Consider the following 21,758-nt stretch of genomic DNA (forward strand, 5'->3'; position numbering starts at 1 on the left):
TCCCCCAACCGGGCAGTGAAAAGACAAACACCTCTCCGCTGCTTTTTCTTTCTTTTTTTTTTTAAGCTGCGCCACTGTCGCCTGCGGAAGTTCCTGGGCCAGGGATTGAACCCTGCTGCAGCTGTAACCAGAGCCACAGCAGTGACAACACCGGGTCCTTAACTCACTGCATTGTGAGGGATCCCTTCGCTGCTGCTTTTTCTTGTCACTTTTTTGGGGCCACCCCCGTGGCATGTGGAAATTCCCAGGCTAGGGGTCGAATCAGAGCTGCAGCTGCCACCCTAAGCCACAGCCACAGCACCGAGGGATCCGAGCTGCGTTTGCAACGTGCACCACAGCTCACGGCCACGCTGGATTCTTAACCCACTGAGTGAGGCCAGGGATTGAACCCACATCCTCATAGATACTCGTCGGGTGGGTTGCCACTGAGCCACAGCGGGAACGCCTCTGCTTCTTTCTTACTCATTGACTAGAAGGCTCCCAGCCTCAGCCTTGCCCTGGGCCCCTTGCCCGCGCTGGTGAAGACCGGCTGACCGTGCCTTTGGCGTGGCCCTTGGGCTCAGGGATGGATCGTAATTGCCTGTTCCCTGGTTTTCACGCAGGAGGTCGGCTATCCGGAGTTCCTGAACATCCGTCCCTACATGTCCCAGAGTAACGGCGAGCCCGTCCTGTACGGGCTCTACGCCGTCCTGGTCCACTCGGGCTACAGCTGCCATGCCGGCCACTATTACTGCTACGTGAAGGTCCGTGGCTCCTGCATCCGTGTCCGGCCCCTTAGCTGGCCGAATGCCTGCTGCCTCTGGGGGACGGGTCCAGCGCCCACGTGCGCACGTGCGGCTGTGGCCTCTGCGGAACGTTTGTTCCCTGGAAAGCGGCCGTGTTCTGCAGTTGTGCTGCTTCGTGGGGCGCAGGGATGTCTTTAGAACTGTTCCCCTCCTGCCCCTGCGATGAGACCCTGGAGGGGGCTGCTCCCAGGGCCCCGTCCTTAGATCCCTGGAGAGGTCTCAGGAAGGCCAGGAATTGGGGTGGGGGGGTGCTGTGCCCACCAGACCTCCTGCCCAGATAGCCTTCCAGAGGGAAAGCGTGCATCTTTTGGGGTGCCAGGGAAGAGGGGGGACTCCAGGACACTTGGGGGCACGTTCAGAGTTGGACGCATATGTGACGTTTTAATATGTATCATTGCTGGCTAGTCAGCACTTGGGTATATGTGACAACAGAAATTTCTTTCTTCTCTCTCTTTTTTTTGTTTTTTGTTTTTTGCCTTTTCTAGGGCCGCTCCCGTGGCTTATGGAGGTTCCCAGGCTAGGGGTCCAGTTGGAGCTGTAGCTGCGGGCCTACGCCAGAGCCACAGCAACGCAGGATCCGAGCCGCGTCTGCGACCTACACCACAGCTCATGGCAAGGCCGGATCCTTAACCCCTGAGCGAGGCCAGGGATCGAACCCGCAACCTCATGGTTCCCAGTCGGCTTCATTAACCACTGCGCCACGGCGGGAACTCCTCTTTTTAAAAGGAAGGAACTTCTCTTTTTAAAAGAAGGCTCACGGGTGTTGATTGTTTTGTTTTCGTCCACACCCTGTGCTTCAGGCCAGCAGCGGACAGTGGTACCAGATGAACGACTCCTTGGTCCACGCCAGCAACATCAAGGTGGTTCTGAACCAGCAGGCCTACGTGCTCTTCTACCTGCGGTAACAGGCTCGCCCCCAGCTTGCGCCTCTGGGCCCTTCCCGCGCGGCAGTAATAGGGAGCCCCCGGGAGTGGGCTCTTGAGCAGCCCGCCAGCCCCGTGTCCCCAGCCCTGTGTCGTGGAGCGTGGCCGCGGGGAAGGGCATTTTCAACCATGTCTGCCTGGCCGCCGAGGCCAAGTCAGGGCCTCTGGGAAGGTCAGAGCAGGAGTCCATCCGTGGGCCCCGTTGAGACGGCTCGGAACGCAGATGGCAAGCTGGCCTGGTATTCTCTGTTGTTGCCCCAAGTGAGACGAGACCGTCTGGATGTTGGCTTGCCCACGTGCCTTCCTCGGTGGGGGGAGCGGTCATGTGGGCAGCGAAGTGGCCTGTCGGAAGGCAGAGGCTGTGTAGCCAGAGGGTGGAGCCTCCAGAAGGTGCCTTTTCTGTTCTTTTTTTTTTTTTTTAAATGGCTGCACCGACGGCATATGGAAGTTCCTAGGCCCCAAGGATTGAATCCCAGCCACAGCTGCAACTTGCACCACAGCTTTAATCCACTGCGTTGGGCCAGGGCTCAAACCCACACCTCTGTAGTGACCCAAGCTGCTGCAGTTGGACTCTTAACACAGTGGGAACTCCCAGAAGATACCTTTTTTTTTTTTAGGATCACACCCACGGCATATGGAGGTTCCCAGGCTAGGGGTCAAGTTGGAGCTGCAGCTGCCAGCCTACACCACAGCCACAGCAATGCGGGATCTGTGACCTATACTACAGCTCACAGTGAGGCCAGGGATCGAACCCGCAACCTCATGGTTCCCGGTCAGATTCGTTTCCACTGCGCCACGACGGGAGCTCCTGAGGTACCTTTTCTTATCACTGACCTGGAGGATGAGGACATGCGAACTAGAGCAGTTTTTTTTTTTTTTTTTTTTTTTTTTTTGTCTTCTTGCTATTTCTTGGGCCTCTCCCGCGGCATATGGAGGTTCCCAGGCTAGAGGTCCAGTCGGAGCCATAGCCACCAGCCTACGCCAGAGCCACAGCAAAGGGGGATCCGAGCCGTGTCTGCAACCTACACCACAGCTCACGGCAACGCCAGATCCTTAACCCACTGAGCAAGGGCAGGGACTGAACCCGCAACCTCATGGTTCCTAGTTGGATTCGTTAACCACTGCGCCACGACGGGAACTCCCGAACTAGAGCAGTTTTGCTGCTTCATCGACGTTCGGATGAAGTCAGATGACTCGTTCGAGGGGTCTCTTTGGCTTTCTGATAAACCGAGACTCTCATCTCGGAAGAACTCTGACTGTAATTTGCTGTCTGCTGTTTTGAGCAGAATCCAGGGCTGTGTGGGACATTCCCACGGCGTAAGGGCAAGACGCGGCTTCGGAGGAGCCCGAGGGGACAGTCACAGTTCCTTTTGGCTTTTTGTTCTTTTGCCTTTGCCAGGCCTTTTTTTTTTTTTTTTTTTTTTTTAATGGGCTTGTAAGCTTGACTTCGAAATTCCGGCTCCTTCTCCCACTCAGTTTTGGAAATGCCCCCGCAGCTTTAGCAAGACAGCCCCTGACGTGTTCTGTTTCCTCCACAGAATTCCAGGCTCTAAGAAGAGTCCGCAGGGCTCCATCTCCAGGACGGCCTCATCCCTTCCCGGCTGCCCTGGGGCGGCTCTGGACCACGTCAAAAAGAGTGTCAGCAACGGGCCCGCATCCTCCCCACCGGCTGGAAAGGTACGTGTTTGGGAGCGTCCCGTAGACACTGCGGGTCCTCCTGCCCAAGCCTCTCGGGGGATCGAGGCGCCCCCCGCCCTCTTCACGCTGGGGCGCGCGGCCCAGGGGCAGAGGCGTGCAGACCGCGGTCCTGGTCTGTGCCGCCTTCTCCCTGAGGGGGTCGCCAGCCTCCACGGGTGAGGAGCAGGAGGGGACGGGGTGAGAAAGCCCGCCTCGGCACATCTAGACCGTAGCTCCCGGTGTGTTGCCGTCTGAGACCAGCTGCCACGCAGAAGCAGGGACAGGTGCCCCCGGCCAGGCTTTGACCACAAGCATCCCAAGGGGGAGAGTGTGTGTGTATTTTTTAGCCGCCGTGTGCTCCGCCTTGGTGTGTGAGTTCAGCTCCCAGAGTGGGCACTGAAGGCTGGCCACAGCAGCGAAAGCACCAAGTGCTAACCGCCAGGCCACCAGGGCACTCCCAGCATCTAGGAAAAACTATTTTTGTCTTCACGTTTTAGTAGTTTGTACCGACGTTAATTTCCAGATTTGGTCATCATGCCATGGTTACGTTAAGAGAACATCCCTTGTTTTGGGGGATACACGTGGGCGTATATAGAGGTGGAAGGCTGTCCTGTCTAGAGTTTACTCAGACTGTGAGGAAAGATACACGGACACGGGCATTGTATGTACGTGTGCGGAGGGAGAGGCGAGCACGCGGTAAGATGCGCTAAAGCGTTCGCAGTCAGGAAGTACCCTGGGAGTTATTTTTGTGTGCATTTGAAATGTTGAAAAAAGTTAACGCAGCTTTAGTAACAGTGTCATTGCGATTTCCTTACTGCGGAATAATTCATGATTCACAAGTAGATCGGCCCTCCCTCTCCCGCCTCTGTGGTCCTTTCCCTCAAAGACCAAGTCCACACGTGGGCTGCCGGGCCCTCCACCCTCCGCAGGGGTTTTAGTCCCTTAGGGACGTCTGTTTTCTTCCACCGTTCAAGAAAACAAAGCCAGAGAGCGTTGGCGCTGGCTCGCAGCAACAAGCCGTGACCCAGTTGTGATCGTGCCTGTGGCCACACCGGGGAGGCCTGAGCCTCGGGGCAGCTCAGCGAAACAGCGGGGACGTGGGGGTGCCTGAGGGCGGGCGAGGCCAGGGACGCCCCCGGCCCAAACCACCCGCAAGGCCGCCGCACTGATCCTGCGTGTGGTTGTTAGGAAAGTAACATTCCGAATACACCGCGGTTGCACAAAAGTCATTTTACTTTTTTTTGTTTGCTTTTTTGTCTTTTGCTTTTTAGGGCCACACCCGAGGCATATGGAGGTTCCCAGGTTAGGGGTCAGATCGGAGTTACAGCTGCCGGCCTACCCCACAGCCACAGCAGTGCAGGATCCGAGCCGCGTCTGCGACCTACACCACAGCTCAGGGCAACGCTGGATCCTTCACCCACTGTGAGGCCAGGCATCGAACCCGTGTCCTCATGGATGCGTGTCGGGTTTGTTAACCACTGAGTCACGACGGGATCGCCTCATTTTACTTTAAATAATGTTGCATCAGTTCCCTGTACTTAAATGCTCAACAAGTGAACAGGTTTTGTGATGGAATAGAAAGATGTGTCCCCTTAGTAGGAATGTTAATGAGGAAATACTTAAATGGGAGTTCCCGTCGTGGCTCAGCCGTAAAGAACTCAACTAGTATCCATGAGGACGCATGTTCGATCCCTGGCCTCGCTCAGTGGGTGAAGGATGCAGCATTGCCGTGAGCTGTGGTGTAGGTCGCAGACACAGCTCGGATCCCAGCGTTGCTGTGGCTATGGTGTCGGCTGGCAGCCACAGCTCTGATTCGACCCCTAGCCTGGGAACTTCCGTGGGTGTGGCCCTAAAAAGACAAAAAATAAAATTGAAAAATAAAAAGAAATGCTTTTATGACGTCGAGTCACTGTTTTTTGTGTGCAAAGGATGTGGCCATTTACATGATTCCAAATGGCATCAAATCAGCAAATGTTTTGGAAAAAACCTCCTGCTGGAAGAGGCCAGTAAATGGACTTTGGCAACATGCCTCCTAATTTATGAAAGTCTTAACAGCCTTGTTTCATTTCTAAAAAATCAGCATGGAATTCTAAGTATAGAAGAAAGTTTAGGCTTCTGTTTGTTCACTCGGCAGTTCTGGGGCACAGGACCTTGGCCTGCGTGGGGGTGCTGTCCTGGCGACCGGCACTGCTGCAGGCCTCGGGGAGCATTTGAGTGAGTGGTTTAGACGCGGCTGTGGTGAGAGAAGGAGGGCCCCTTGGCATCGCGTCGCTAATCTTGAGGGTGCCTGGAGCCCGGCTGGCGGATGAACTGCACACAGTGAGGTGGCTGCTGTTCAGACATCAGGGACTTTGGTGGAGGGTGTAGCACAGGGGATGCTGACAGCCTGTGCTGGGCCTGGGGGGCCCCAGGCACCCGTGTCCGAAGCAAAGACCAAAAGGAGAAAACACCGGCGCCTTAACCCGTGGCCGTGTTTAGGTCGCGGAACTTGACCCGTTTTTCTTTCGCTTTTATACTTCTTTCTGCTTCTCAAATCCTGATGGGAACGACCTGCTTTGTAGTAAAGGTGATTGTAAAGATACACACCCGTATATCCCCAACTCGAGACCTGCCGAAAAGAAGTGACGGTGTCTGTATGGTGTATCGTGTAAGCGATTGGTCTGGACCTGCCCCCTGGCGCCCTGCCGGCCAGGCTCCCTCCGGTTCTGAACACATCCTCTGCTTTGCTTCTCCTCAGAGACCAGACCCTGCGATGATGAAGAAGCCACAGACCCCCGAAGAGCTTGGGGTGCCCGTTGCCAGGAATGGTTCCGTGTCGGGCCTGAAGCCTCAGAATGGATACGCGCCCCCAAAGCCACCTGTGGGGTCCCCCTCCCCCAAACTCTCCAAAACGCCCACCCACGCGCCCACCCTTCTGGAGGAGCCTGGAAAGAAAGTCAAGAAACCAGCCCCGCCTCCGCCCCTCTCCCCGCCACCCAGACCCTCTCAGGGGCCCCGAGGGGCTGGCGAGCCTGGAGGCAGCAGGGGTGAGGGCCGAGGGCCGGGCCCCTGGGGCGGCAAGGCCAGCCTCTCCCCCTCGCCCCGGCCCCTGGCCCCCGGGACCGCCAACGGGCTTGGGCCCCAGGCGGGCGATGGGGGCTCCGCTGCTGAGAGGAGGGGATCCGGCGGCTCCAGCCCTGAGCGCTCAGCCGGCAGTGGCCCCGCCAGGAACCCCCAGGCCCCCCAGGGCGGAAGCACCCACCTCTGCGAGTCTCAGGGAACTCCCTCCAGGGGGCCGCCAGCCCAAGAGGATGCCAGGCTGGCCAAGGCCAAGTGCCCCATCCTGAGCGGCGCTGCGCCCGAGCCCGCCAACACCATGTCTCCTCCACCGGCCAAAAAGCTGGCCCTTTCCGCCAAGAAGGTGGGTATGGGGAGGCGGGCCCGCACGTGTGTCACCGGGGGTGCGGGAGGGGGGTTGACGTTAGTTTGGGGGTGCGACAGTGGCGTGGAGGCATCTGGCCACCCGAGGGGCCGAGCTGTAGGGGCTGCCCGGCGAGGGCGGGATTCGGAGGCTCGTCCTCTGACAGGGCCAGGGCCGCACAGGTCCGCCGTTGGTGAGTGGGTGTCCTAGGGCGGCAGGGACAGGCGCCTGGCAGGGACGCACGGGGTCCGGGCTGGCTGCACCTCTGTGCACAGCTCGGAGCTCTGGGGTGGAATCGCAGTGCTGAGGTTTTTGTTCAAACTTCCTTCTTTTTCTCCTTTTTGTTTCTAACCAAAACCACTTCTGATTCTTCTCCCGCCGTTCTCCCGCCCTCACTCCCCTGTCTGTTCTCCTTCTGTCCTCATCCCTTCTGGGCTCTTTTGTTTTTTATGTTACGTTATGTTATTTTCGTTTTCCCTCTTCTCTCACGGCAACCTTTTTTAGACCACCAAGCTTTTATTTATGTCAATAACTGCAGGCCAGCACCCTGCGGAGGGCAGCCAGCAGTGACCTCCGTCCACCTCCCCTCTCTCCGTCCTCCGACCTCACCCACCCCCGGAAACCCGCTCACCCCGCGGCCGCCTCCACCTGGCCTCGCAGCACAATCAGGTGAGCGGGCGCTGGACCGCGCGCAGCTCTGCCTGCCCCTCCTCTGTCCTGCTCCAGGGGCTTCGGCGGGTCAGAGGCAGCTCGGCCTCGGCAGTCCTGGCTTTGTTCGTTTGTCTTCATCTTCCATTCATCTGCCACGTGCCTGTGGTGACAGGTGGGCTGTGATCTGGTCTGCCGGTGTCCCCCCGGCCCCATGACAGGGAGAGAAGGAGGGGTCTGCCCCGTCTGGGTGGGGTGGGGTCTGTCTCCCTGGCCCTCAGAGCACCCCCGGCTGGTTCCGTGGGGGCTTCTCCCGCTCCTGGGTAGACGCCCCTCTGGAGGTTTGGGCTGTCGCCGCCTGGCCTGCAGGGTGCCATGTCCCTCGGTGCACCCAGGCAGAAAGCCTAGAACCACCAAGAGGCGAGGGCTGGGGGCTGAGGCTGGCAAGGCCTGTGGCAGCTAGGGACGGGGAAGAAAGAGGAGAGGGTTTCTTGGCTGTCGTTTCTTTGACACAGAATCTCTAGTGGGTTTTTTTTTTTTTTTTTTTTTGCCTTTTTGTCTTTTTAGAGCCGCACTCGCGGCATATGAAGGTTCCCAGGCTAGGGGTCGAATCGGAGCTGTAGCCGCCGGCCTCCACCACAGCCACAGCAGTGCCAGATCCTTAACCCACTGAGCGAGGCCAGGGATTGAACCAGAGACCTCATGGTTCCCAGTCGGATTCGTTAACCACTGAGCCACAACGGGAACTCTTCTAGTGTTTTATTGATTCTAGAAAATGCGGGGTAACATGACGTAGTGGCGCGGTTGGGATGTGCCGTCAGAGTCTGTCCTGGTTTCAATGCGGCTGCAGCAGTCCTGTCCAGTTCCGCAGCCCTTGGACATGGGCGTTGTGGTCACTCCTTGGCAGATGAGAAAGTCACGGCTCTGAGTGGAAAGTTGGCCTTTCCACGGTCACAGGGCAGCCAGGAGCGAGCACTGAGCGTCTGGCCTGGCTCCTCACTCCTCGTGCTGTGTAACCTGGGAGGGAAGTCTACCTTCCCCATTTTCCTGAACCCCATTTCGGGAGAAAGTCCTAGGAGAGTCCTAGCAGAGGGTGTGTGGGCTTGGCCGTCCTGGCCAGGCTCACTGCCTGGGCTCCATCCCCTGGAGACTTGTGGAGGCTGCACCGTCAGGGCCCAGCAGAACTTGCCTCTCTGAATGCATTTTTATTGCCAGCTGTCAGTGCTGGGCTTTGCAGAGGTGCTCGGAGCTGCCTGAGGACAAGGGACTGAGAGATACGTGGCAGTTCTTGTTAACTTTGATCTTAACATTTGAATTTTGTCATTGGCTTGTTTTCTTTTTTTTTTCTTTCTTTCTTTCTTTTTTTTTTTTTTTTTTTTTTTTTTTGCTTTTCAGGGCTGCACCCCTGGCATATGGAGGTTCCCAGGCTAGGGGTCTAATCGGAGCTGTAGCCACCGGCCTACACCACAGCCCCAGCAACGCAGGATCGGAGCTGCATCTGCGACCTACACCACAGCTCACGGCAATGCCGATCCTTAACCCAGTGAGCGAGGCCAGGGATCAAACCCGCCACCTCATGGTTCCTAGTCGGATTCATTGACCCCGGAGCCATGGCAGGAACGCCTTGTTTTCTGACTTGGATGCAGTAATGGGTCTCTCAGGTTCACGGGGAGGACCATTTAAAGTCCTCGCCTGAAAGGGAAGGGGCTGCGGGAGGGCCCAGCCTGTCCTCACTGCCTGACTGTCCCCACAGGGCTGTTTCACCTGCTCCCAGACCATCCAGCCATCTGAAGCCCCCCCTCGGCCCCCGGCCCCCGTCACTGCCCAGCAGCCCCCAGCCTCTCAGGACATCAGACCCACAGAGCTGCTCGTCCGCCTCTGCGCCCCTGCCTCAGGTCAATGGGGGCTTCCAGGCCCCTCCCCACCAGCCGCCAGAGGCCAGCGAGCCCCCCAGAGCCCCTGTAAGAAGAAGCGGAAGCCCTGCATGGCTGAGACCGAGGACCAGGGCTGCGAGACCTGCACGGCCGCGGCGGCCCCACCCGGGAAGCGGCGAAGGAGGAAGAGGAAGCACACGGGGGACGTGGCCGCCTCCTCCCCGGCCCCGCAGGAGGGGCTGCTACAGGGACAGCCGTGGAGTCCCAAGCGCAGGAAGGAGGGCCGGCCGGAGCCGCCAGCGGACAGATGGGAGGAAGAGGGCGGACAGCAGCAAGGAAAGCGCTGGCGCCTGGGGAGCAGCGGTTGGCCCGGGGGATGTGTGAGCGACAGCCACCAAGTGAATAGCAGGAAGAGGAGGCGGAAGGGAGCCGAGGGCCTGGGCGGAGAAGCCTTGGCCAGGGACCCGCCTCGGCGCGGGTAAGTGCGAGGAGGCCTGCCCCTCCACTGGCCGCTCTCCGTCCCCGCCCAGTGGGGACCTCTGGGACGTGACCATGTCATCGGGTGTCCCGGGGGATGGGGACGGGTCCAGACCCGCCAGCCCTGGCCGTGCCGGGAGGTCACGTGGGCCAGGCCAGGCTCAGGCTTGAGAACACACAAGCGCCTCTCTGGACAGTGGCCAGGCACAGCTCGCCCGCTCGGTCCTGGTCCGGTTCGGGCGTGTCCCTCGGGCTCTTCTACAGCGCCAGGGCACATGCCATCCAGGTTTGCGGGGTGCGGGTCTCGGTGTGCTTGGAGCTGACGGTTGGCCCTGACCTCTAGGAATTGCTCTCTCTCGGATGCGGTCCTGCCAGAGACCACAGCAGCATCACCCAGGAAAAAGAAGAAGAAAAAAAGGAAGGAGGAGTCCCAGCAGCACACAGACGAGAACCAGTCCACAGGCCAGAGGGGCAGGAGCGCTGCCGTCCCTGGGAGCCTGCTCCTGCTGGCTATGAACGGCCAGGGCCCCGGGGAGCCCACAGGTGTGCACTGGGTGGAAGCGGGGGGTCGGGGAGCAGGGCTGGGGCCTGCCGGGGGCCTAGAGGCAGGTGCAGTGCAGTGGGAGGGCCTGCAGGGGAGCGCCTACCTCTGCCCACGTGCAGCTGTCTGCCCATTTGGGCCACAGCCTCCTCCCCTGGCAGGTCGTTCAGCTGAAAGTGCCAGCAGACCGGGGGTGTGCCCGGCAGCTCTACAGGTCCTGACGCAGGGCTGTTCCATCTAAACCTTGCCGCTTAAATGACTCTTGGGCCACACAGCCTGGAGTTTTTCTGTGCCACGTGGACTCGGAGCATTGGGTTCGGAAGCCAGCCTCCCTCTGCCTCTCCTTGCACTGGGCTTTTCTGAGGCTCACTGGCCTCCTGCTGCTGGGCTCTGTGTGCTGTGGCCCTGCCCAGGCCGAGCCCCCCAGGTGACTTGTTCATGTTCTTTCATCTCTCCTGCCTTCCTGGCTGCCTGGGCTGACCAGGCGCCCCGACGGGCCATGTCTTTTGGACCCAGGTAGGGAGGTCAGCTCCTCAGGAAGGGCCCCCAGGTCCTGGGTGGCTCTGCCGTGTGGGAATCCAGCTGTCTTAGTGCTTCCAGGGCGCACAGGCCCCTGGGGATTGGCTTATGTTTTATTAAACTCTTGAGAAACGAATTCGTGAACTAACGTAGAGTTTAATTACATTGCAAAGCACTGAGTGCTGGACACTGAGGAATAACCATGTCAGGTGGCCAGGGTGTCACTGGGCAAAAGGTCAGACGGAGTGGTCATCAGACCAGGGGGTCACTTTGTGAGCATGTTGGCCAAGCGGGAGATGCTGCGGGGCCGCGGGGCTGAGGCTACCCCCCTCCCCCAGTGCAAAGCCGCAGGTGCCGGTGGACAGGTGCTGGGGCTGCAGGGACCCCCAACAGCCTGCTCACAGTCCCCAAATGGGGGTGGGCATTCATGGCCAAGACGGTTGCAGGTGGCTTTGGGTGACCACCAGGCCTGAGCCGAGCTAAGGAGCAGCTGGAGAAGGCGGCGGGGCAGGCTGCGGGCAGGCGAGCACTGTCCTGCTCAGGGCCCTGAACCCGAGGGGCGGGCACCAGGTCATTGCCAGATTGGCCACTGGGAGAGGGGCAGGCAGTGCTGTCTGCAGGTGTCCTGGGTGGCCAGGCTCTCCCGGGACGGGCCTGGGAGTCGGGCTGCCCTGAAGCTGCAGCGGGCGGGGGTGGGGGCCTTGCTGCCCTGGCCGTTCCGAGTCCATGCCCTGCTGGTGAGGGGCCGCCGTGTGGGGCTCCTTCTCTCCCTTCCTCCGTTAGAGCCAGGGCTCCCTGCTGCCTGTAGCTTTTCTGTTTGGGTTTGGGTTTTCTTTTTTGTCTTATTTCATGGCCATACCTGTAGGGTATGGAAATTCCCAGGCCCAGGATTGAATCTAAGCCACAGCTGTAGCAATGCCACATCCTTTAACCCACTGTGCTGGGCCGGGTATCGAACCCACACCTCCGGAGCCACTACAGTCGGATTATCATTATTTTTCTTTCTCTAATAGCCACACCTGTGGCATGTGGAAGTTCTGGGCGAGGGGTCTAAACGGAGCTGTGGCCGCCAGCCTACACCACAGCCACAGCAAAGCCAGATCTGAACTGGTCTGTGACCTTCACCATAGCTCCTGGCAACACTGGATCCTTAACCTACTGAGCAATGCCAGGGATCGAACCCACATGCTTCTGGATACTAGTCAGGTTCTTAACGCCTGAGCCACAATGGGAACTCCCTGCAGTAGGATTCTTAACCACTGGAGGGAATTTCATCGTCTGTCTCAGAGTTGATTTGGACTAATAGCCTATTCTCTTGATAAAGAATAGTCATTAGCTTCCTTGCCACAGGCAGAAGAGCTTGCTTTTCACATCCCTTAGAGAATTTATCATTAGCGAGATTTGTGCTGCTGTTGTAAACATAAGGTGTGTGACCGTTTCCCTGGTGGTTTATTTACTTGTCTATTTATTTATTTTTGTCTTTTTTTCTAGGGCCACACCTGTAGCATTTGAAGGTTCCCAGGTTAGCGGTCAAATCGGAGTTATAGCTGCCGGCCTACACCGCAGCCACAGCAATGCAGGATCCGAGGCGCGTTTGCAACATACACCACAGCTCATGGCAACACTGGATCCTTAACCCACTGAGTGAGGCCAGGGATTGAACCCGCAACCTCATGGTTCCTAGTTGGATTCGTTAACCACTGAGCCGTGACAGAAACTCCTATTTTATTTATTTTTTATGGTTATCTCATTTTTTATTTTTTACTTATTTTTTATTTTTTGTCTCTTTGCCTTTTTTTGAGCCGCTCCCACAGTGTATGGAGGTTCCCAGGCTAGGGGTCTAATCAGAGCTGTAGCCACCAGCCTACACCAGAGCCACAGCAATGTGGGATCCGAGCCGTGTCAGCAACCCACACCACAGCTCGCAGCAACGCCAGATCCTTAACCCAATGAGCAAGGCCAGGGATCGAACCTGCAACCTCATGGTTCCTGGTCGGATTCGTTAAGCACTGAGCCACGACGGGAACTCCTGGTTATTTCATTGTTTAAATTGAAGTATAGTTGATTTACAGTGTTGTGTTCATTTCTGCTGTACAGCAAAGGGACTCAGTTGTATATACCTGTGCATTCCTTTTTTTGTGTGTATTCTTTTCTGTTATGGTGATTTATTTTAGGTTTATATAAATGTTCCTCTGATTACAGGGCTGGGACAGACTCCTCTTGTATCTTGGGACGGAGAGAAGGAATCTGATGTGGTCCAGGAATTGCTGAAGTACTCATCAGATAAAGCTTACGGGAGGAGAGGTACTGGTTTTAGGCCTGGACTTCTGGCTTATTTAGGTGGTAGAGACCCTGGGAATGGACCTGTGGCTTCAGGCTTGTGCTCAGGGGTCTCTCGGCTCTAAAGATGGGGAGAGGAGTGCGAGGGCCCCTCGTACCCTCCGACCCCCACAGCCACTACACAAAGGTCAGGACCCCGAAGGCGGGTTTTGTCCAGGGAGGGGTCCAGAAAAGCTTGTCCTGGGGCCGGGGCTGGGGGGGGGGTGCGGGCGGGTGGGCCTCAGAGGCCCTGAGTCGGGGTGGGAGGGGGGGACGTAGATGGAACAGCTCGTCCAGCGCTCGTGCTCTGAGTTCCTATTCAGACGTATTTCTTCTCTAATTCAGACTCGGAGAGAAAGCACGAGAGCTTTGTTTCTCAGTGAGGGCGTGGCTTTAAAAAGAGCTCCACGTTGTAGGTAGGTGGTTCGGAGAGTTAGCGGTGTCTGCGTTTAAGTGACAGGATCCGGACGGTCGCCCACCGGAGACCGCGCTGACCCTCCCCCGGGCCTTCTCTGCGGGTCCATGTTCGCCAAGAGGAGGCCGTCACACACGTGGAATGGTCAGGATAGAGCAGCCTAGTTTGTGCAGCTTGGTTCTGGAAGGGCAGCCGCGGGGCCACGGGGACCCACCCGGGTCCCGACGTGGCCGTGTCTGGTTTGCAGTTTTGACGTGGGACGGCGAGGTGTCCGCTGTCAGTCGGGACGCCGTTCAGGACAGCAGGCTGGCCCGTGCGGCCACGGTCATCGATGACTGGGATGAAGCGTTCGACCGGGGCAAGGTGACATGTGGTGGCGCTTGGCGGGGGCAGGGTTGGGGGAGCACGGGGGGATCGCTCTGCTCCGGAGGCGCCAGGAGGCTGGGAATTTGGGGGCCATCTGAAGTGGCAGCAGTTTTGCGAAGCGGCCAAGGGGGCGGCTGGAGGCAGGCGGCCGGGCTCGGGTGCCGTGGGCCACAGGCAGGACCTCTGTCCTCCCGTCACCCTTGCTCCTCCGACAGTGAAGTGGGGCCGTGGGAGGCTGAGCCTGCAGGTGTAGGTTGCATGTGGCTGGCACATAGCAGACACCTGGAAAAGAGCAACCCACGTTGGGGGAGCGCTTTCAGGGAGTTGTGACACCTGCGATTCTTGACGTAGGAAAAGAAAGTGAAAAAATTCAAGAGAGAAAAGAAAAGAAACTTCAACGCCTTCCAGAAACTTCAGAGTAGACGGAACTTTTGGTCCGTGACTCACCCAGCCAAGGCTGCCAGCCTCAGCCATCGCCGCTGAATTCGCTGCTGTCGAGATAGGTGAGTTTGGGGCGTGCGCTGTGGGCTCTGGTGTGTGTGTGTGTGCATGTCTGGTGGGGTGGTGTGTGAGTGTGGAAGGGGTGTGGGCTGTGTGTGTGCACCTGTGTGTTACGGGGGGCATGTGTGGCCTGGGCTGTGTGTGGCATGGCGTGGGAGGGTGTCTGTGTGTCTCGTGGGGTGGCATGTGGAAGGGACGTGGGCTGTGTGGGGGGGTGTGTGTGTCACGGGGGAGGTGTGGCATGGCGTGGGAGGGTGTCTGGGGCGTGTGTGGTGTGGCATGCACACACGGGTCCCTGGCAGAGGCGGACCAGGCCGTGTTTCCAGGCTCCACCTGGCGTCCCCCATCGTCGCCCGTGTTGGACGCGCACTTGGGCGGCGGGATCCCAGGGTCTCGTTTGTCTCATCAGGAACCACGCTCTCTGCCCACAGCCTGCAGGGACGCAGCGTCCCTTCCTGGGACTGTCCATCTGGACTGAAGAGCCGCTGGCTATGGACTCCGGCCCGGCCGGCTCCAGCCCTGCAGCGGGGCCTGCTGTGGGGGCGGCCTGCAGAGGCCCGGCCTGCTGTGGATCAGGACCTCTGGTGACACGACACGCACTGTGACAAAACCGCACGATGACAGGGGGAGCAGGGGCCGTGTGGTGACGGGGAGCCCGGGATGGGCTGCTGGCCAGCGGCGTCTGGTCAGGGGCCTGGGGGTGGGAAGGCAGTGGCCCCGCCTGCCCGGTGTGTCCCGAGCACCGGAGGTGACAGCGTGCTGTCATTTGCTCTTCTTGGTGGCCACCCATCCCCTACTCCTGGCGGCAGCTGCTGCCGTCTGTCCTGCGCCTCCTGCTTCCTCAGGCGGGGGCTCCATATGCCTTACCTGTCCCCCCCGGGCCCCACCCAGCTGCCTCTCCCTGTGTGGAGTCGGGGCACCCCCCCCCCCAGCAAGAAACCCTGGACTGTCTGCCGGGCAGGTGGCTGTGGCGGGGCGGGGGCTGAAATGACATGGGCCCCGCCGCTTTCCAGGCCTCTTGTCAGTCCGCGCCGTCTCTGCTGGGCCTCGCTTGCAGCTGCAGGGGCCCGCGGGTCCGTATTGAGGCGGTGGCCTTGGGGTAGACGCCTCCTTTTATTTTACTACTTGATATAAAACATTTATTTTTGACCAGGCCTGTGGCTTCCATTAGCAATATGTTTCCTTCCTCTAATGTGCACGTACTGGCTCCGTTGGCTCCGTCTCGTGAGTGCTTTTGAATTGAGAGGATTGTGTAACTCAGCAAGATCACGCTCACTTTTTTCTTGCCCAGGCTGCGCCTGCGAACTTGTCCTTCGATAGAGACGGGGAGTCCTCAGTGAGGGCGATACTGTCCAGGAGGAGCCCAGGCATCCCAGCGGTGGGGGTACAGAGGCAGTCTGAAGACTACCCTTGGCACAGCCCGCGCTTCCTGTCCTCTGGGGACCGGCAGGCGGGGAGATGGCCCTGGGTCTGACCGGCTCCTGTCCTTCCAGTGGCGTCCTCGGCCTGAGGCCCGATGCCCTGCCTGCCCCCGCTTTCTTCCTCACGGAGCTTTGCCCTTTGCTCTGCAGCTCGTCCTGCGCCTGGAGGGATCCTAGTGGTATCGAAAAAGTGTCACACACTTTTTGTTTTTTGTTTGTTTAGTTAGGCACATGGAGGTTCCCAGGCTAGGGGTCGAATCAGAGGTGCAGCCACCAGCCTACCCCACAGCCACAGCAACTCGGGATCCGAGCCTTGTCCGTGACCTACACCACAGCTCTCGGCGATGCCGGATCCCCGACCCACTGATACGAGTCAGATTCGCTTCCATGGAGCCACGACGGGAACTCCGAAGGCTGCTTTTCGTTACATGCTTTTTGTGCGAGGAGACACATTAATTTTTTCGTGTGGGTCATTTTTGGTTTTTCTCCCTGTTTTTGTATTTCCCTTTAAAAAGCTGTAGAGAATAATTCCAGCGCCCTGAGCTGAGGCTGTTCTGGTCCCAGTGGAGGGAAACTGAGCCCTGCCTGGGCTGGTCCAGGAACCTTTTCCCAGAGGACTGATTCCTGCACGTCAGCCACACCTTGTTCAAAGATGAGGGGCCCACCCCACTGCTCGGTGGCTTTGTCACTTGTCTTGAGAGGGAAGGCAGGTGCCTCTGCGGGCGAGGTTTTTTTCCCTCCTGAGATGTTGGCATTCATTCCAGTAGGCACTGTTTCCCCGGCCGTATTTTTGTCACATTCTCTAGTTGAAAAAAGGAACCTTCAAGTGTTTGCTGCCACCGAATTTCCCCTCTCTTCCTTTCTCCACCGCGCGATCACGAGACCGTCTCGGAGGACCGCATACCCGTGGTCTCCTGGGCAGTGACGCGCGCCAGCCCGCATCTGTGCCCTTCGTCACTGGTAGGAAGAGGCCAGGCCTCCCCTCCCACCAGGAATCCTTGGCCAAACTGCGAGGGAAAGGACAGGCCCAGAAAACCAGCCCCCACATCCTAGGTGTCCCTATAGAAGTCATCAGAACCTTTGTAACAGCGTCACGCGGCTGACTTAGAATACAGGTTTAATTTAACTTTGTGTTTGGGGGCACCTCCCGGGGGTCCCCAGCCCTCTCACTCCCTGCCTCGCAGCCGGGGTCCCGGTCGCGTGCGTAGAGCCTGTGTCCCGGCACCTGCTGCCCTGCTCCAGGGGCCGAGGGGCCCCCGTCGCCAAGATCTCTCGGTGCAATAAAATAACGAGTTTTTGTGAGTCCTGCCTGTCTTTGTTTTTTCCCTTTGACTTTGAAAGGGTCACCCCAAGCCCAGGCTGCTGCCTCGGTTCACCTGCGAACTCAGCCTTGGTCACCTTCTGGTCACCCGTCCACGAAGGGGTGTCGGGCGCTTTCAGCTGTCTGTGCGGAAAGCCAGGAGCAGATCTTCGTTACAGATAAAGGGGAGTCAGGAGGTTTGTTTGAATGTTTAAATGCATACATTTATTTGAATTTTAAGAAGACGGAATCCTTAGAAGTGGCTCCCTGAGCTTCGTAGCTGATTTTCCACGAGCACTAAATCGCAACCTGGAAACTATATCGTTCCACTGGGGTTTGTCGTTTGACAGTTTTTTGAACTGAGTGATGTGTGGATTTCTGCAGGGAAAGATGAGGGAGAAATCAGAGGTTTTACTAAACTGACTTGTCCTCACGGCCGGCAGGGGCGACCCGGGCCTCGGTTTGGGTCCGGGAGGCCGTGGTGCGGAAGCCTCGCCTCCTGTGTGGGCTGCACCAGCGTTGGTGCAGGAGCGCGGTCTGGGCTCACGCGGACAGTGCCAGTCCCGTCAGGCGGGCCGTCTGTGCTGAGCAGGAGGGTCAGGGTCTGGCTGATAACGTGTCTTGCACGTCAAGGTGATGCCGGGGGGCACTGATCCCTGCAGACTCCTGTGACGGGGTGACGTATGGCAAAAGCAGCACCTATGAGCAGGTGACAGAAACTAGCGTGGTCCTGGGCGGATGCAGGCTTCTGGTGAGTGGGTTCTGGTGCCAAGCCCCCCCTCTGCCTTCCCTCCAGTGATGCTCCAGAACTCCTGCCCAGACGTGCTCCTCACACATGGGGACCCTCTGCCCCGTTGCCATGGGGCTTTGGCCAGACCGCTCAGAGTGAGGACAGCAAGGTGTGAACAGGGGCCGAGACATGACCTAGACCCCAGCCAGAGCGGCTGCCCTGCAGCTGGGAGAGCTTGGGAGACGGATGCAGCTCACAGGCCTCTCTGCCCAGCCCACCTTGTGTCTAGAGGCTCGTGTCACAGTGGCTGGAGTGGTCCCGAGGTGCTGCAGACCTGGGCACAGGGCTCATACAGGCAAGCCCCTAGCTCTTCTGCGTTGCTCTTTCCCAGCTGGTGGTTCTGGGTGCAAAGGCCACATTTCCTCCAGGCAGCCTGTGGTCTCCAGCGCAGAGCTGGTGGCCCCAGTGGCACCAGGAAGATGGCGTGCCAGCTCCACCTGATGCAGCCTCGGGGACAAGGGGAGGCTTGGAACAGAGTGTGGCCAGGTGGGTGGGCTGCGGCCTGCAGGGCCAAAGCCCAGGGTACATCCTGGTTGACACACGTGCACGTGAACGTCGCCACGCCGGCCTCTGTGTGTCTTTCGGGTGAGAGAGCCTGCGGTATTCTCAGCAAAAGTCCGCAGGTCTGATTGGCTCCTCAGGCCCCCCGGGGCTAACGGCTGGTGCGTGCAGCGGGGCTGGGGTGGAGGAGCCGGTGAGGATGACCCGTCCAACAGGCTGGCCCAGAAGAGGTCGGGTCTGGAGCCAAGACGTGGTGGGGACAGGGTGGGGCCCTTGGGCGTTTGGAGGTGGACTCAACCAAGAGCAGAGGTGACAGAAAAAGTGGGAGGTTCCGGGTGGGAGGAAGACCTCTGGCTTGGGAGGTCAGGTAAGTGGTAGGGCCACATTGTGCCAGAGAGGCAGGTGGGTGACAGGTCCGAGGCCGTAAGGCAGCTGAGGCTGCTGTACGTGCCTGTTATCAGACGGGGACAGGGCGGGGGATCCATGGGCCACAGGGGGGGCGGGCGTGGAGTCTCCAATTAAGAAAAAGCACAGGGGTCTGCAGGCCTGCCCTCAGGAGCAGGCAGTGGAAGGCTGGCTGGTGTGGTGAGGAAGGCCAGGGTGGGAGTCCTGGCCAGCCTTGGTCGCGGGGACAGCCTCGGTGTAGCTGGGACCTGGGTAAAACCAGGTTCTGCTGATTCTCTCCCTCGGGCGGCTTGAGGACATGTGTGACGCCCGATGCATGGTAGGTGTCTGCAGTGCCCTTCGCCCTTGGCCTTCAGGGCCTTGGGTAGGTCACTGCCCTGGCTCCTCTTTAGCCTCCCCTCATGCCGGGGTGGGGGGTGGGGCTCGTGTTTAGAGGGGCCCCTGCCTCGGCCGCACAGGCCCTGCTCGGCCGGCCGTCAGCCCCTTCCTTCCCCGCTCCTGCCTTGGGACCCGCTGGTCCCCTCGGGAGGACCCTTCTGCCCCTGGCTGGATGCTGCCCTTAGGCTCTGTCTCCGGCGGCCCCCCTCCGCCCTCAGTGCTTATTCCACACGTGTGCCCTCCCGCTGCCTGTGTGCCCCTTGCTCTTGGCAAATGACTTCATCTCACTGCAAGGGCTCCCCTCCCACTCCACTTTCAACAGCGAAACACGGGGAAACCAAAAGCGAAACCAAGCCCCTCCCTCTCCACCTGCTCTGTTCTCCCTCTTGCCGAGTGGCAGCGGATCACCTGGGAGTTTCTCAACACTCGTGTAACATGACCGTGAAGGAAACGGGACTCTCGGCCGTGAGGTTTGAGCATTGACAATGAAGCTCTTCCTGAGTGATGCTAGTTCACTGCTCTTCTAGCCCTCGGTCTGGGGTTTGAGCAAGCCTCAGAGTCCCCGGGGTTTGTTACAACACAGGTCGCTGGACCCCATCTCTGAGGTTCCGATTCAGCTGGTCTGGGGGGGGGTGCTGAGAGTTTGCATTGCTAACATCCCCCTGAGCAGCCATCCTCTGAGCCCCAGCCCCGCCCCCCACCCCCTCCCCCTTTGTTCTTTTTTTTTTTTACAAGTGGAAACATCTTGCCAGGTCTGGCAGGAACTGGAGCACTGGCTCCTCTCTTGGACTCTTGTGGCACGTGGCCAGCTGTCTTTCGGGTGGCGGGGGACGGTTGGTGACAGCTGGATACAATCAAGTTCCATTACAGACAGATTTGAAGAGCTGTTCACACACAGAAGAAATTGCAGGCTTTAGCAAAATAGAATCTGCAGGTTTTCAAAGCAAGACGATGCCCCAGCCTTGGCGCGTGTGAGCGGCTCGGTTTGCGTCTCTGCCCACGGGAAGCGCCCTCTTCCCCAGCACCTCCTCCCTCCCGAGCGCAGGCTGGCGAGGCTGGCAGGGCTGGCGAGGGCTGCCCAGGCCCCTGTCTTATATCATGGAGGACTCCTGAATGGGGAATGCCCGTTGAAACCTGGGTGGAGTGGGGTCAGGGGCTGGCTTCTAGAAGGACCGCTGCCCTGCCTCAGTTGACCCCCCTCTCACCGTGGCCTCAAGGGGGGCGAAGCGTTCACAGGGTGGTCGGGTAGACCCTCGGTGACCTACCCGGGCTGTGGCCTCAGCAGAGCTCTGGGCAATGGCTCAGTGAAGGGAGGCCTTGGATGCAGTGGTTCCTGTGGGTCTGTTGGTCTCAGCAGACCATGGACCTGAGTCTCTGTGCTTTGTCCTCGGCCCTTCCTTCCTCTGTCCCTTTTGCATGTGGACAGGGTGTCAGGGCTCATACGCAGAGGGACCCTGCCCTCCCTCTTCTCCCTAGACCCTCCAGCCTGTACCTCCCATTTGGCCTCCTGCTGCCTCGCTCGGCTTGATGGGAGAAGAGAAAGGCAAGAAATAGAATCATTTCATTCAGTAGAAGGAGCCACTAAAATGTGGGCATGAGGAAGAGCAGAAAGGTCACATGGGGAGTCCCCGTCGTGGCGCAGCAGAAACGAAACCAGCGGGGATCCATGGGGACACAGGTTAAATCCCTGGCCTCACTCAGTGGGTTAAGGATCCAGGGTTGCGGTGAGCTGTGGTGTAGGTCGCAGACCAGCTGGGATTCTGTGTGGCTGTGGCTGTGGTGGAGACCAGCAGCTGTAGCTCCGATTCGACCCCTAGCCTGGGAACCTCCACATGCCACAGGTGAGGCCCTAAAAAAGCAAAAATAAATTAATTAAATAAAATTCGTATTTAAAACATTATTTTAAGGTGTGCCTGTTGTGGTTCAGCGGGTTAAGGACCCAACATTGGCTGTGAGAATACAGGTGCAGTCCTTGGCCTCATTCAGTGAATTAAGGATCCAGTTTTGTTGCAAGCTGTGCCATAGGTCGCAGGTGTGGCTTAGCTACGATCCCTGGCCTGGGAATTTCTATGTGCCTCTAATGGAGCCAAAAACAAAAACAGAATCCATGTATATATATTCACAACTGAATCACTTTGCTGTACACCAGACACTAACACAACCTTGTAAATCCACCATACTTCAATTGAAGAAGCAGAAAATGGGTGATACATGCATACGGTAAATAATTTAGCAGCAGGATCGGCGGTGTGTCTGGAGCCCTGGGATGCAGGTGAGATCCCCGGCCTGGCGTAGCGGGTTAAGGATCCAGTGTTGCCCCAGGTGCAGCTCAGATCTGATCCCTGGCCTGGGAACTCCACAGGCCGTGGGGCAGCCAAGTAACTACATAAATAGCAAGCTATGAATTTTCTAGGGCCGCCATAGCAAAGTCCCACAGACAGAGTGGCTTAAAACAACAGAAGTTTATCCCCTCACAGTCTGGAGGCTGGAAGTCTGGAATCAGTGTTGGCAGGGCCGT

At 58.5% G+C, this 21,758-nt stretch overlaps 1 protein-coding gene across 1 annotated transcript in view; it reads left to right on the forward strand.

Moving 5' to 3' along the window:
• USP36 (ubiquitin specific peptidase 36) overlaps positions 1 to 17,168 on the forward strand; it is a 39,356-nt gene extending 22,188 nt beyond the window's left edge. Inside the window, 12 exon segments of the mRNA XM_021066521.1 lie at positions 603 to 743; positions 1,586 to 1,686; positions 3,247 to 3,385; positions 6,123 to 6,785; positions 7,324 to 7,454; positions 9,187 to 9,383; positions 9,386 to 9,785; positions 10,128 to 10,327; positions 13,047 to 13,148; positions 13,826 to 13,941; positions 14,296 to 14,447; positions 14,877 to 17,168. Of these exon segments, the coding sequence (XP_020922180.1) occupies positions 603 to 743; positions 1,586 to 1,686; positions 3,247 to 3,385; positions 6,123 to 6,785; positions 7,324 to 7,454; positions 9,187 to 9,383; positions 9,386 to 9,785; positions 10,128 to 10,327; positions 13,047 to 13,148; positions 13,826 to 13,941; positions 14,296 to 14,427 (2,322 nt within the window). The 3' untranslated portion in view covers positions 14,428 to 14,447; positions 14,877 to 17,168.

Source organism: Sus scrofa, chromosome 12 (assembly GCF_000003025.6).
Source record: "Sus scrofa isolate TJ Tabasco breed Duroc chromosome 12, Sscrofa11.1, whole genome shotgun sequence".
In the NCBI taxonomy this organism is placed as follows: Eukaryota; Metazoa; Chordata; class Mammalia; order Artiodactyla; family Suidae; genus Sus; species Sus scrofa.